At 42.2% G+C, this 15,454-nt stretch overlaps 1 protein-coding gene across 1 annotated transcript in view; it reads left to right on the top strand.

Annotated features, from left to right (window-relative positions):
- Window positions 1-15,454, top strand: part of TCTN2 (tectonic family member 2) — a 28,253-nt gene that overhangs the window by 9,214 nt on the left and 3,585 nt on the right. Inside the window, exons 6-14 of the mRNA XM_036874134.1 lie at window positions 434-624; window positions 1,146-1,272; window positions 2,940-3,081; window positions 4,363-4,428; window positions 5,328-5,462; window positions 5,715-5,792; window positions 10,005-10,085; window positions 10,998-11,109; window positions 13,288-13,394. Coding sequence (XP_036730029.1) covers window positions 434-624; window positions 1,146-1,272; window positions 2,940-3,081; window positions 4,363-4,428; window positions 5,328-5,462; window positions 5,715-5,792; window positions 10,005-10,085; window positions 10,998-11,109; window positions 13,288-13,394 — 1,039 coding nt within the window. The remainder of the gene's footprint in view (window positions 1-433; window positions 625-1,145; window positions 1,273-2,939; window positions 3,082-4,362; window positions 4,429-5,327; window positions 5,463-5,714; window positions 5,793-10,004; window positions 10,086-10,997; window positions 11,110-13,287; window positions 13,395-15,454) is intronic.

Genomic DNA, 15,454 nt, shown 5'->3' with positions numbered 1-15,454 from the left:
AGGATGCTTATGGAACATGGACTGTCTGCACTAACTCTGAGTGTCCTTAGGTTCCTCTGGGCTGGGGACTTGAATGGTGATGACAACTGAAAATTCTCCATTTGTTGTCTATTCCATATTATCTTTTCTTTTTCTCATCTTGTTTTTTATTTGTGTGGCATGTCTTTGGTCCCCAGTTAAGATGTGATTTCCTTGAAGGTTTGAAGTTCCTGACTTGGAGGCTTGTAGGGCACTGACTAAAATTTTAGCACGATTTTACTTCCTGTAAGCGCAAAGCACCCTTAGCCTGAATGCAGGCTGTGTTTGTTTCTGCTTCCTCGGCGGGGTCCTGCTGGCCTCAAGCCGCATGTTCATCACACTGGCCAGGAGATCCTGATGGCGGGCACAGGGGAAACTTTCCTCTTTTCACTTCTCCTTTACATCTTCTTTCCAGGAATGCTCATCAGATTTAACAGCGCTGTTCAGGGAGTCCTGTTTCCCCGGCGTTTTTGGAGGAGATGTTAATCCTCCCTTTGATCAGCTCTGCTCCGTTCAGATGGCACGTGGAGTCCCTGAATGGTTTCCGTTCCTGTGTGTGCAGCTCGCCAACTCGCCTTTCCTCGGGTACTTCTATCACGGTTCCGTGTAAGTGTCCAAGGGCTGCCCAGGAGAGGGCCATGCACCCAGGTGGCCCTAGAATATGGGCCATGTCCTTCTCGGGACCTCTCCAGAGGCTCCATGCTTCAATTCCTCCATTCTAGATTCAGTTCTAGATTTCAGTTAGTAAGTTTATTTTGTGTTAAGTATTTGAAAGAATTGGAAAAGAAATTGATTCACTGAATCAATTGAATCACCGAAAAGAAATTGATTGAGACCACAGATAGTCAATAGTGATTCTCTGGGTTGGGGGAAAGAGTGTGGGCTCATGGGGGACTTTAACTTTGTCTTTTACATTTCTGTCTTGTTGAAACTTTACAACAACTTTATTATTATTATTATTATTGAAGTAAAATTCATGGAACATAAAATTAACCATTAACTACTTTAAAGTGTACAGTTCAGTGGCATTTAGTACAAATATTATTTTTATAATTAAAAAAACAAAGAAAAAATTTAAAAGAATTGTTTTTAGCACATTAGTGATGGTTTCTCTCATTGATTTGCAGTTCCTCTGGACAACACGCTTCCTTTGACATGTATTTGCATACTGATCTAAAAGACTTTTCAGACTTTGGTTACAAACAAGGAGATCCAGTTATGACTGTAGATAAGGCATATTTTACTATTCCGCAGGTAATCATTTCAATTTTAATATGCTAGAGGCTTTTCTCATTTTCCCCTTCCTCTTGTTAATTTAACTCATATTACTCTAAAAAAAAAATCGCTTCCGAAGTGACTTATTTTTCTCCTATGGACTTTTCAGGCACTCAACTATTTAAGGCCTCTGGATTTTTTTATTCCTTTTAATAGTCACTCTTTTTTTTTTTTTTTTTTTTATTTTTTTATTTATTTTTGGCTGTGTTGGGTCTTCGTTGCTGCGTGCGGGCTTTCTCTAGTTGTGGCGAGTGGGGGCTACTGTTTGTTGTGGTGCATGGGCTTCTCATTGTGGTGGGTTCTCTTGTTGCGGAGCACGGGCTCTAGGCACACGGGCTTCAGTAGTTGTGGCGCAGGGGCTTAGTTGCTCCGCGGCATGTGGGATCTTCCCCGATCAGGGCTTGAACCTGTGTCCCCTGCACTGGCAGGCGAATTCTTAACCACTGCGCCCCAAATAGTCACTCTTAATCTGTCTTTGCTAAATCTCAGAGTGAACTTACTAAATAAAGCCAAAAGACTTTCTAGAAATTTCCATGGAAGTAACTGTCGTTTTTCACTTCTATTAATTTAATAGCCAATTTCTAGTAAGCTATAAATATTTTAAAATTTGTATTTGTTTATTTTTTATTGAAATATATTTGGCTTACAATGTTGTGTTAAATATTTAATATAATATTATAGAATTTTGAAAAATATTTTAAGACTATAGAGTTTTATGTGAAATCTTTATTTTTTTTAAGTTCAAAATTAGGAAAAAATATGGGACGAAAACATGGGAGGCTAAACCATTTCTCTTTACTATCCGTAGGAATCTATTTTTATTTATTTATTTATTTGTTTGTTTTTAAATTTATTTATTTATTTTTGGCTGCATTGGGTCTTTGTTGCTGCACGCGGGCTTTCTCTAGTTGCGGTGAGTGAGGCTTCTCCTCATTGCAGTGCGCAGGCTTCTCATTGCGGTGGCGTCTCTTGTTCTGGAGCACGGGCTCTAGGCACGCGGGCTTCAGAAGTTGTGGCTCGTGGGCCCTAGAGCGCAGGCTCAGTAGTTGTGGTGCACGGGCTTAGTTGCTCCGTGGTATGTGGGATTTTCCCGGACCAGAGCTTGAACTCGTGTCCCCTGCATTGGCTGGCGGATTCCTAACCACTGCACCACCAGGGAAGTCCCCATTTTTATTTCTTTTTATTTATTTTTTTGGCCTCGCCGCTCGGCTTGTGGGATCTTAGTTCCCCGCCTAGGGATTGAACCCAGGCCCTCAACAGTGAAAGCGCAGAGTCCTAAACCACTGGACCATCAGGGAGTTCCCAGAATCCATTTTTATGGTTTTAACAAAAATCTGGTTGTAATGAGGGAGAGAACATGAAATTGAGTATAATCATGTTTCTGCAAAGTAAATGATGCAGGGCAGGGAATTTTGTTTAGCAACTATACTTACTGTGACGCCTCAGCCAGTGGCTTCCAGACTTTGCGTAGCAAGGCAGCTAGACATTTTACTAAAGTCGGTCAATTAGTCAATGCCCTAGCCTTTGCTGAAGGTAACCCGGCAGTAGGAGCCGGCTGCAAAAAGAGTACTTTTACAAGACACTGATCTCTTTTTTATGATTAGAAGGGAGGTCGTAAATCTGTCGGGATTTCCCCTGGCCCTCAGGTATCCCTGGCTGGGCAGTGCATGCAGAATGCCCCGGTGGCCTTCCTTCAGAATTTTGATGTTCAGTGCGTTACTAGCCTGGAGGCGTACCCAGAACGAGACAGAATCACCAACGTGAAGGTAAAGAATGGTACTATGGGAGGTAAGTGACGTTCGTTCAAAATAAGAACACGGACCTGAGTGTTGAGATAAACTCTGATCTCACTTCTACTGGGTCAACTTAGAATAATATTTCACCTGCCAACTGAGGAAGGTGTTTTCTTTGGAAAAAGTTCAGTTCCATAAGACAGCATATTGCATATCTGTTCTTTTTTTAAAAAATCGAGCTAAAATTCTCATAACACAGAATTAACCATTTTAATGTGTACAGTTCAGTGGCATTTAGTACACGCACAGTGTTATGCAACCATCACCTCTACCTAGTTCCAAAACATTCTCAACACCCCAGAGGGAGGCCCTGCACCCATTTAACAGTTCTCCCCCTTCTCCCTCCACCCTGAGCCCTGGCAGCCACTCTGTGGATTTGCCTGTTCTGGACACTTCATATAAATGGACTCATACAATATGTGGCCTTTTGTGACTCGCTTCTTTCACTCAGCACCATGTTTTTGAGACTCATCCGCACTGTAGCATGGATCAAAACCTCATTCCTTTTTTTTTGAATTGTATTTTATTTATTTTTTTATACAGCAGGTTCTTATTAGTCATCAATTTTATACACATCAGTGTATACATGTCAATCCCAATCTCCCAGTTCAGCACACCACCATCCCCACCCCCCCGCCGCTTTCCCCCCTTAGTGTCCATACGTTTGTTCTCTACATCTGTGTCTCAACTTCTGCCCTGCAAACCGGTTCATCTGTACCATTTTTCTAAAAACCTCATTCCTTTTTATGGCCAAATGATATTCCATCATATGAATATACTACACTTTGTTACCATTTATTAGTTGATGGACATTTGGGTCGTTTCTAGCTTCGGGTTATTGTGAATAATGCTGCTGTGAACACTTGTGTTCAAGTGTCTGTGTGGACATACGTTCTCATTTCCCTTGGGTGGATACCTAGCAGTGGAATTGCTGAGTCACAAGGTAATTTCTGAGGAACTGCCAAGCTGGTTTCTACAGTGACTGTACCATTTTACGTTCCAGACCAGCAGCGTGCTGCATGTTGGTTCTTACACAAGAGTGACTCTCCAGATTATTTTCACTGACTTTTGAGATTCTCCTTCTCAGTTATAATTAGATGCCAAGAATAGTGGGATTCCCATTTGATGGCGTTTGGGGAGTTGAGGGGAGCTGAGTAGTTGGCATACAGGGCGGGCACAGTTACCGTATTTGCTTGGCAAGCTTTCATTTTCATAGATAAATGTGATCATGTTAGGTCATGTACTCCTGTGGAAGTTCATTTATGTATCTTTTCAGGCATAGTTACACCAAAAGTAATCTATGAGGAAGCAACTGACCTAGACAGATTCATCACCAATACAGGTATTTTAATGTTACACTTTTATATCATTTCTATGGGAATATATGTCATTTCTTGCAAGTAATATGTAGTCCCAGGGTAAAATACACTTTTATTGAGAATCTTAGGAGGTTCACAACCATTAGAAAGACATCCCACTACCATTTTGCTTGTTCCTTGTTCCGTCTTGCCTTTTTGGGGTAACATCTGTGACCTGAGCCAGACCCTTCACAGTCCTGGATGACGTGGGTTCCAGGGTCCCTCCTCATTCTCACGGCCTGTGGGCCTTTTCTTAAATGTTTTTCAGAGAGTTAAAGAGTTCTTTAGGACCTAGCATTTTCACTTCTTTCTTGCTCTTCTTTTTCTGATCATTAAACTTTGCATTTGTGAGGCAGCCAAATAAGGTACGTAGAGTTTGGCCGATATTTCCAGGGCTTTGTTTTTAATGAAGGATATGACTAGTGGTTCTTTTCAACGTGCTGTAATTCTAGAACTTATTATTTACTTCATCGGATATTAGTACAATGTAGTAGTGAACTATACAGCAGGCCCCTGCTCTTAAAAAGCTGACATTCTGTAATCTTTCATTTAACAAACATTCTTCCAAGCATGTGCTCTGCATCAAGCTATGAGCTGGGGCCCAGGGATGCTGAACTGAAAAGGACAGAGCTCACTCAGGATATGGGGATGGTATAGAGAAGGTGGCTAATGCTGACTTGGGCAGAGGACTGGGGAAGGCTTCCGGAGGAAGTAATGACCCTGCTGTGTAAGGGAATTGGGTAGGCAGGGCAGGGGTGGGGTGTGGGGGGAAGGCCACCCAGGCAGAGAAAACCACCAACTTGAGCCCAAAGAAGGTCTTTAATTTTTTTTTTGAAGGTCTTTAATTTATGAAAGTATTCTTTTTTTTTTTTTTTTTTTGCAGAAACACTTTTAAGTACTGGGTCAGCCCCCAGGAATGTGAATGTGGAAGAACATTATATTTTCAGATGGAATAATAATACAATCAGTGAAATAAATGTCAAAATCATTAGGGCAGAAATTAATGCCCACCAGAAAGGTAACTTTGTGGAGGGCAGCGAGAATGCTTTCAGTTTAAAATATTTTCTCCTTTCTTCATGATTTTCATAATTATAACAGATAAACTAATTCAGACTTGTTTTTCCTATTTGTATTTATGATTTAATCAGAAAACAGTATTTTTTTTTTTTTTGCATGTCAAAATGCAATTATAAGGTAAAGAAAACACTATGGGGGATAATTTCTTTTCCTAGTGATGTGGTGACATATTTTTACTTTGTTTTATTTCTAGGAATCATGACACAGAGATTTACAGTGAAATTTTTAAGCTATAACAGTGGTAATGAAAAGGAATTGTCTGGAAATCCAGGTGAGATAGTATATGTCAATCACTGATCTTACAAACATATTTTAGTTCAACACTCCTGTGCTATAAGGATGATTATAAATAACTCCACCTTTAGTTTGTGACTCTGACTTTTTTCTTTTTCTTTTGTGATACTGTATTCTTTTCCTGATAACAGTTTAATTTTTTACATAAAGTGTTGTATATTGTAACAAGTTGTTGTAAACCTAAAACATCCTTTCTCTTTAGCTACTGGTCTTTTTTTTTTTTTTTTTTTTTTTGATGTATAGTTACAATGTTGTGTTAGTTTCTGGTGCACAGCAAAGTGACCCAGTTATACACATTTATATATACTCCCCCTCATATTCTTTTCCATTATGGTCTGTCACAAGACACTGAATATACTTCCCTGTGCTACACAGTAGGTCCCTGTTGCTTATCTATTATATATATAATAGTTTGTACCTGCTAATCTCAAACTCCTAATTTATCCCTCCCTCCCCCTCTCTTTTTTTTTTGGCTGTGCTGTGCGGCCTGTGGGATCTTAGTTGCCCCACCAGGGATCGAACCCACACCCTCAGCAGTGAAAGCACAGAGTCCTAACCACTGGATCTCCAGGGAACTCTCGTCTTTTGAAAAAGAAAATAAGGCATTTAAAGTGTTAGTAAGGGGGACTTCCCCAGTGGTCCAGTGGTTAGGACTCCACACTCTCACTGCCAGGGCCCAGATTTGATCCCTGGCTGGGGAACTAAGATCCCGCAAGCCACACAGCATGGCCAAAAAATAAAGTGTTGGTAAAATTAATTTTTAAAGAAATAAGCTGCAGATGATGGGTTCCTAACCTGGAATCTGTGGAGAGACTTCCCGGGGACTGTGAACTCCTGGTCATGTTGCACATTTTGTATTTACGTGCAAATATATCACCACCCGGGTTGTCATGTATTTGTTTATTTCTTTTGTTCACTGCTGCCTCCTCAGGGCCTAAACCAGTATGTGGACTGCACTGTTGGTACTCTAGCCACTAGCCCCACGTAGCTGCTGGGCACCTGAAATGTGGCCAGTGTCATATGTGGAAATAGTAATATTTTGTATATATTGGGTGGAATAAAATACATTATTCAAATTAATTTCACCTATTTCTTTTTTTTTTTAATTAATTAATTTTTTTTGGCTGCGTTGGGTCTTCAATGCTGCGCGTGGGCTTTCTCTAGTTGTGGCAAGTGGGGGCTACTCTTCGTTGTGATGCGCGGGCTTCTCTTCGCGGTGGCTTCTCTTGTTGTGGAGCACGGACTCTCGGCGCGTGGGCTTCAGTAGTTGCGGCACATGGGCTCAGTAGTTGTGGCTCGCGGGCTCTAGAGCGCAGGCTCAGTAGTTATGGCGCACCGGCTTAGTTGCTCCACGGCATGTGGGATCTTCCCGGACCAGGGCTTGAACCCGTGTCCCCTGCATTGGCAGGTGGATTCTTAACCACTGCGCCACCAGGGAAGTCCCTAATTTCACCTATTTCTTTTTCTCTTTTTTAATGGGGCTACTAGAAAAAAATTTAATTTCTAAAAAATTCTAAAGATACATATTATTCTAAAATCAAATATGAGGTTTGCATTATATTTCTATGGGACAACTGTGGCTTAGACCATAGTAGGTGTTCAGTAAATACTTGTTGGATAAACCTATCATCGTTTCTTAAAAAAATTTCTCCGTCCTTTTGCTATCCTTTTTTTTTTTTGCCACCCTGCACGGCTCCGGGATCCTAGTTCCCTGACGAGGGATTAAACCTGGGCCCTGGCAGTGAAAGCGCTAAGTCCTAACCACTGGACCACCAGGGAATTCCCTTACTATTCTTCAACAGGCAGTAATTAATCATGAAGGAACAACTTTTTTACTTTTAAATAAGTTTTTATTTTGCATGATCTTCAATACTTATATATACTGATTTAATCATACATGACCTATTTTATATATATATATATTTTTTTCTTTTAAATAGGATTTTAATGTACTTATTAATGTGGCGCTTGGGATTTATTGTTGGCTTTAAAAGTGGGCTCCTGGAATTTAAGGGTTTTCATTTCACTGACTTAATTTGACAAGATTTCTGAGAAACACCATCAGAATATGTGAAAAATGTTGACACTGTCATCAAAAAAGAATAAATTAAGAGCCAGAACTGATCAGGCAGTGAAACAGCTTGAATAGATACAGCCACTGTCTCTAGCGCTTTCTGAGGCAGGACGGGGTTTTCAGAGGACTGTATGCCATGGGCCCTGTCCTCAAGGAATTCACTCTCTCATTTGGAATGACAGCACCAAGTTACAGGAAACAACAGTGAACAATCCAAGATAATTAATAAACGGGTGAGGGACTTCGGGACAGTTACTCCAGGATTCAGAGGAGTAGAACGTTGACCGCTCTCCTGGACTTTGCATCACTAAGGAGCAGTGTTGAGTGCCCAGCGCCTGCCAGGTTCTGTTCTCAGTGCTGGAGGAAAAGCAGTGAGCGAGTCAGAGCCCTGCCCCTGGCGGGTTTCCATGCAGGGCTGCGAGGAGGAGATTGCGCCTTGAGAAGCAGATAATTGGAAAGGGTGCTGGGGACAGGAATAACCTGGGGGAAGCCAAGGAGGAAGGCGTGAGCGTGACGTGTACGCGGGCAGGGTCGGACCCGTGGCCAGAGGGGAGGCCTCTGGTTCAGGAACGGTGGGGCGTCGTGCTGGAAACACAGACACCATGCATGAACCTCAATTGCATCCCAGTTTGTAAAAACAGCGCTAAAACACATTTTTGGAGGGGACCTAGGAGGAAATATGAGTATGAACTGGATATGATATGATTATAAGGGATTATTATTAATTTTCTTAGGAGAAATATTGGCATCATGGTGATGTAGGGGAATGTTTTTTGTTTGTTTGTTTGTTTGTTTTCCTTTTTGGCTGCACCCCTTGGCTTGTGGGATCTTAGTTCTCCGACCAGGGATTGAACCCGAGACCATGGCAGGGAAGGTGCGGAGTCCTAACCACTCGACCGCCAGCGAATTCCCTGTAGGGGAATGTTCTTAATTTTGGGAAATGTGTGATGGAGGTTCTAGGGTTGAGGTGTCATGATGTCTACAACTTATTTTCACGTGGTCCTGCCCCTCCCCTCCAATGTATATATGCTTTTATAATAGATAAGACATATATGGCTAAATATTAACAGTTGTTGATTTTAGGTGGTGGCTGTATTGAGTGAGGCTCACTTTCAACTTTTCTGTACTTGTGAACTTTTTCCTATTAAAAAGGTGGAGGGACTTCCCTGGTGGCGCAGTGGTTAAGAATCCGCCTGCCAATGCAGGGGACATGGGTTCGATCCCTGGTCCGGGAAGATCCCACATGCCGCGGAGCAACTAAGCCCGTGTGCCACAACTACTGAGCCTGTGCTCTAGAGCCCGTGAGCCACAACTACTGAGCCGACGTACCACAAGTACTGAAGCCCGTGCGCCTAGAGCCCGTGCTCCACAACAAGAGAAGCCACCACAATGAGAAGCCCGCGCACCGCAACGAAGAGTAGCCCACACTCACCGCAACTAGAGAAAGCCCGCACGTAGCAACGAAGACCCAAGGCAGTCAAAAATAAATAAATAAATAAGAAAAGAAAAGCACTTGATGACATTAAAATTAAACAACCAAAAAAAGGTGGAAACAATAAACTGGATTACTAGGAGATGGATGGGAATAGGATCTAAACCAGATCTTGGGATTGAATTGGTTTACTGGCAAATCATTCCCTGAGAAGGTAACTTTGGTTTAAGTTTCCCACACGAGCCCCTGTGATAAGTGGTATTAATCACTCAGCAAGTATGCATGAACCAGCCTGCCCAGCAGCTAATTGTTCTCCAGGGTGAGAGGTCCAAGACCAACTCCTGCCTGCTTTTCACTTTTCAGATTTTTACTTTAAAAACGTGTTCCAAAAAATCACATGGACATATTTGTTTTAGAGTCTGATTCAGTGACAAGTGAATCACTTTGCTGTACCCCTGAAACTAACACAACATTATAATCAACTATACTTCAATAAAAAACAAAACAAAACCAAAAACAAATGAAGGTGACGTCCTTTTTCTCGAGGGTATTCTGAAAAAGCTTTGCCTGCATATTTCCTTTTATTGTGGATTCCTCCTTTCCGTGATTTGATGAGGTAGCGCCTGTTGCGTTAAAATAACTTTAGAGGGAAAGGTGCTCACTCTCCTGTGTTGTTTGTCTAGGTTACCAACTTGGCAAGCCTGTTCGAGCTCTAAACACCAACAGGATGAATAATGTCACGACTTTACACCTTTGGCAATCCGGTAATCTGGTTTGGTAATATGATTAGCTCTCTGGTGAACTAGAATTGGAAATATTACCATATTTTGAATCTGATTAAGGAACCAATTACTTTAAAGCCCAGTTTGTTTATGTAGCTTGGGGGTGGTTGTTTTCCATGCTTCTGCAGCTTTCTTTTCTTTCTTTCTTTCTTTCTTTTTTTTTTTTTTTTTTAAAAAATGTTCACATTGTTTGCACTGGAAGTGCTGGTTTTTAGTAATAGAGATTTAAGTATGAAAGTGGCTGGAGAGTCCATTGTCTTTGTAGTCATTGATTAGCCCAAGATAGTGCTAATCGGAGACATGAGAATAGTTTCATTCCAAACTATGGAAAATCTTTGCAACAGTGGTAATTACCCACATCTGCCAGAAGGCATTAAATTTCAGGTTCAGAATAAACCCTTGATCCTGTCCAGGTATTTCGATACAGAAAGATGACTTTTGTTCAGCTTTCAAAGGATTAGAGTAACAATGACCTCAGTTCTCGAAAATTGGAAACTTCATTTCTTTTCTTTTTTAAAATTAATTTATTTTTGGTTGCGTTGGGTCTTCGTTGCTGCGTGCGGGGTTTTCTCTAGTTGCGGTGAGCAGGGGCTACTCTTCGTTGCGGTGCGCGGGGTCTAAGCACACGGGCTTAAGTAGTTGTGGCACGAGAGTTCAGTAGTTGTGGCTCGTGGGCTTAGTTGCTCCGTGGCATGTGGGATATTCCCGGACCAGGGCTCGAACCCATGTCCCCTGCATTGGCAGGCAGACTCTTAACCACTGTGCCACCAGGGAAGTCCCTGGAAACTATTTATGCTTTTTGTTCTCTCTCTGTTTTTTAAGAAAAACTTTAACGTAAATAGTTTACTTACTTTTATTTTGTAAAAATAGGAGGATAATCTTTTTATTTTATAGCTGGAAGGGGTTTGTGTATATCAGCAACTTTCAAACCCATTTTATTTGGAGAAAATGCAATATCTGGGTGCCTTTTAGAAGTTGGAATTAATGAAAACTGTACTCAGCTCAGGTGAGTGTCTCACTGATGAATTTATCTACATTTTGAGTGGTTTGCTTAAATTTAATTCACATGAATACTAACGACAACATGAATGTGAAAAATTTCAGTCTGAATAAAAACTTATGTAAAAGTGATAGTAAACAATACAAACTTCCAATACAATTTAGAGTTGATTCAAACATCAATATAAGTGAAAATAGACATTCTTGGGACTAAAGCTATTTCATCCATATTTATGCAAATTTCTCTGGGAAGTTTGTTCACATCGTTGGAACCCCATGCTTCTAGAAATAGAAAAAGGGCTGGAGCCAAGTATAATCAGTGATTAACATTTAAAGAATTCTTAAGCTGTGTTACATGATGTATAAAGAATTTTCCACTTAATTATCTGCGTGGCATTTGGAAAATTTATGGATATGCATATGCATTCTTTTTTTTTTAATTGAGGTAAAATTCATACAACATAATCATTTTAAAGTGAATAGTTCAGTGGCATTTAGTACATTCATAATGTTGTGCAACCACCACCTCTATTGAGTTCCAGAACATTTTCATCTCTGCAAAATGAAACCTGTACCTTTTAGTAGTCACTCCCGATTCCTCCCTCCCCTCAGCTCTGGCAACAGGCAATCTGCATTCTGTCTCTATGGATTTACCTACTCTGAATATTTCATGTAAATGGAATCATACACTATGTGACTTTTTATGTCTGGCTTCTCTCACTTAGCATCCTGTTTTTGAGGTTCATGCATGTTGTAGCATATGTCAATACGTCATTCTTTCTCATGGCTGAATTTTATTCCATCGTATGGATATACTACATTTTGTTTATCCGTTCGTTAGTTGATGGATATTTGGGGTATTGCCACCTTTTGGCTATCGTGAACAGTGCTTTGAACATTCATGTATCAGTTTTTGTTTGAACACCTGTTTTCAGTTCTTTTGGGCATATATGCAGGAATGGAATCGCTGGATCATATGGTAATTCCATGTTTAATGTTTTTGAGGAACCGCCATATTGTTTTCCACAGTGGTTGTACCATGTTACAGTCTCACCAACAACGTAAAAGGGTTCCAATTTCTCCACATCCTTGCCAACACTTGTTTTTTTTTTGGCCATGCCGCTCGGCATGCGGCATCTTAGTTCCCCGACCAGGGATCGAACCCGTGCCCCCTGCAGTGGAAGCACGGGGCCCTAACCACTGGACCGCCAGGGAAGGCCCCCTCGCCAACACTTGTTATTTTCCATTTTTTGAATAATAGCCATCCTAGCAGGTGTGAAGTGGTATCTCCTATCCCAAGTGGTGCAGTTCTTTGGGGAGCAGGGAAAAGGTGGGGGGACATTGTGAAGGGAAGAAAAACTGTGGGTATACATTACCCACGGCAGCTCCTGGTCGCAGGGTGCGCGGCAGCCAGAGCCTCTCCCTTGTGGTTCGTAGGATTTGTACCCTCCAGTGACGTTACTGGAACAGAGAGGTGCCGAGTTCCAATTCTTAACCTTCACCTAATTTTATAGCTCAAAATTCTAACTAAATATTTAGGTTCCTTTTACTGTTGGGTCACTGTGGCCCATGAATTTATCCTGGTAACTTGATATGTGATCTACCCACCTCCCAAGTTTTGTGACACTCAAAGGAACCTGTAAACCACATGATACCAACATAAGTTACTAACATTTTAAGTCCAAAGTGAAAGATTGTTTCTGTATGTCCTCCCCTTGCTGTGTAAGTTCATCCCAGGAAGGCCGTCCAAAAGAGGTAAGACTCCCAGCCAGATCCTCTGGCAGTTTTTTGTTTAGACATCCAGCAAGCACAGCCTGGACACTCTTTTTTTTGTTTGTTTTTGTTTTGTTATTTTTTAACATCTTTATTGGAGTATAATTGCTTTACAATGGTGTGTTAGTTTCTGCTGTATAACAAAGTGAATCAGCTATATGTATGCATATATCCCCATATCCTCTCTCTCTTGCGTCTCCCTCCCACCCTCCCTATCCCACCCCTCTAGGTGGTCACAGAGCACCCAGCTGAACTCCCTGTGCTATGCGGCTGCTTCCCACTAGCTATCTGTTTTACATTTGTTTGTATATATATGTCAATGCTACTCTCTCACTTCGCTGGACACTCTTTGAAAGGACTTCAGGACGAGACCTGCTGGCCATGAGCTGAGAAATGTCTTCCTCTCTTGCAGGGAGAATGCTGTTGAACTACTTGGTTCATTAATACAAGTGACTCATGTTGCAATGAGAGGCAACTCCAATTACGACAATCTTAGTGATGGCTGGCTTGAAATAATACGTAAGTGAAAGCTGCACATGTGTAAAATGTGTACCTTGGTTGCTATGATTACATAGTATCAGGTGTAGTGTTACAGCCTGACCTGACAGGTTGTCTTTCTTTGCTGTGGCCCAACGGACATTTGTTTAGAGGTTAGCTTTCCGGGCAGGAGGCTTTTCATGTCTTTTACTTCTTATTCATGATGGCTTTTTTTTTTTTTTTTTTTTTTAAAAGAGGATATCTACAGGAAGTTCAAACTGCCCAGTTGTTTTACAAGCTAACGGTCTTTGGAAAAGGAAGTCTTAATGAAGTTTGAGGATTTTCAGTGCATGTCAGTTTGCATTCCTATTTTTGATTGCCAGGAATATGGACAGTTGAGAACTGGCTTTGTGATTTACAAAAGCAATTTTGTTACCTTAAAATAAGGTGCTAGAAAACATCATGCTAAGTGAAAGAAGCCAGACCCAAAGGAGCACATACTGTATGCTTCCATTTGTATGCAGTGTCCAGAACAGGCGAATCTATAGACACAGAAAGCAGATGGGTGGTTGTTCAAGACCTGGGCTATCGGAAGGCATTGAGGGGTGACTGCTAGAGAGTACAGGGTTTCTTTCCGGGGCAATGAAAATGTTCTAAAATTGAATCTGGTGCTGGTTGCACAACTCCGTGAATATAATTAAAAACCGTTGAATTGTACACTTAAATAGGTGAACTATATCGTATATCTCAAAAAAGGTGTTAAAAAAGAAGGAAAGAAGTTAAGGTGCAGCAGAGCTAGTAATAGGACGGTCACCGAGGCCTGATAAAAAGACTTGGCAGTCCAGTGCCTTTGGTGAGAGGCATTTGCTCTGAGCGTTGGGGCCACAGGGGGATGGTGTGCGAGGAGGAGGAGCTGCAGCACGGGTGGCATGTGGAACAGACTTTGCGCTGACAGGCCCGATTTCACCTCCAAATCCAGAACGTCCAGCCAGTCACTGAGCTCTAGTTCACGCACGTGGTCTAAGGTCACAGTTTGTTGTGACTGGGCTGGAGCTAAAACCCAGGGTTCCTCTTCCTCTCCTCTCAGCCAGCAAGTCTGGTAATGTTGCTCCAATTTCTCGGGGAGTCTTGAGTGTGTAAAGGCATTGAATAGAAAGAAAGCTTCTTCTCTTGGGACTTCCCTGGTGGTCCAGTGGTTAAGACTCTGCACTTCCAGTGCTGGGGATGGGACACGGGTTTGATCCCTGGTCGGGGAACTAAGATCCCACGTGCCACGAGGTGTGGCCAAAAACAAAACAAAAAAAGTAAGAAAGCTGCTTCTTTTGCTCTCATTACTGGAGTTGCCTCTTGGGGCCTGAAAGAGCTAACTGACTCCATAGTATCTGCTTTTCTAAGTCCCCTCCTGTCCCTGCGGCTGCTGCTGGGCTCCTCGCCTCTGCCTGGCTGCAGGGGGAGACCTCCTTGGGTCCTGTCCTCACCCCTTCCACACCCTCCAAGGTCACATCAGCTCATTAGGCTGGAATTCGTACAGAGGACCATCCAGACATGTGCGTGCTCTTTCCCCACCCCTTGTGATTAGGGTCTGGACCATTATGACCCCCTCTCCCCTGTCCCCTGGGGTGGCCAGGGATCACGTAATATGTCTGTGTGCTTGAGGTGCCCCTGACCACGCTCTGACTCAGGCAGGGAGTCCTGCTGGCCACGATTTGCCAGTCCAGTCCGTGCTCAAGTCACTAGGCGCAGAGTTAGATCCTTATTTGGAAACAGAACCCGGAGGTCGGGGCTTGTCAACCCCTTGTGAACCTCTAGGCCAGCTAGGTGGGCTGTGGAGTGCCTGAGGGTTGGAGGGAAGGGGTCAGTAAAGCATCTAAGAAGTAAAAAGCATGGGAAATTTCAAGGCAGAGAACCAGAGTTGGTGAGGTGGGAAATCAGAGGTGATGGCGTTTTGTTGCCTTCAAGGGGGAAGCTGTAAGCTTCTATTTCGTGTCTAAGATGAAAATCAATCCTGATCCTGGTTGATAGAAGAGAAATGATGTTGAACACATATATCAAGGAGGAGAAAACTGGAAACAGTGTCGCCAACCTTCCAAATCCCTGAAGGA

This window comes from Balaenoptera musculus, chromosome 14 (genome assembly GCF_009873245.2).
Source record: "Balaenoptera musculus isolate JJ_BM4_2016_0621 chromosome 14, mBalMus1.pri.v3, whole genome shotgun sequence".
NCBI classification, from domain to species: domain Eukaryota; kingdom Metazoa; phylum Chordata; class Mammalia; order Artiodactyla; family Balaenopteridae; genus Balaenoptera; species Balaenoptera musculus.
This window is presented reverse-complemented; position numbering and strand designations above follow the sequence as displayed.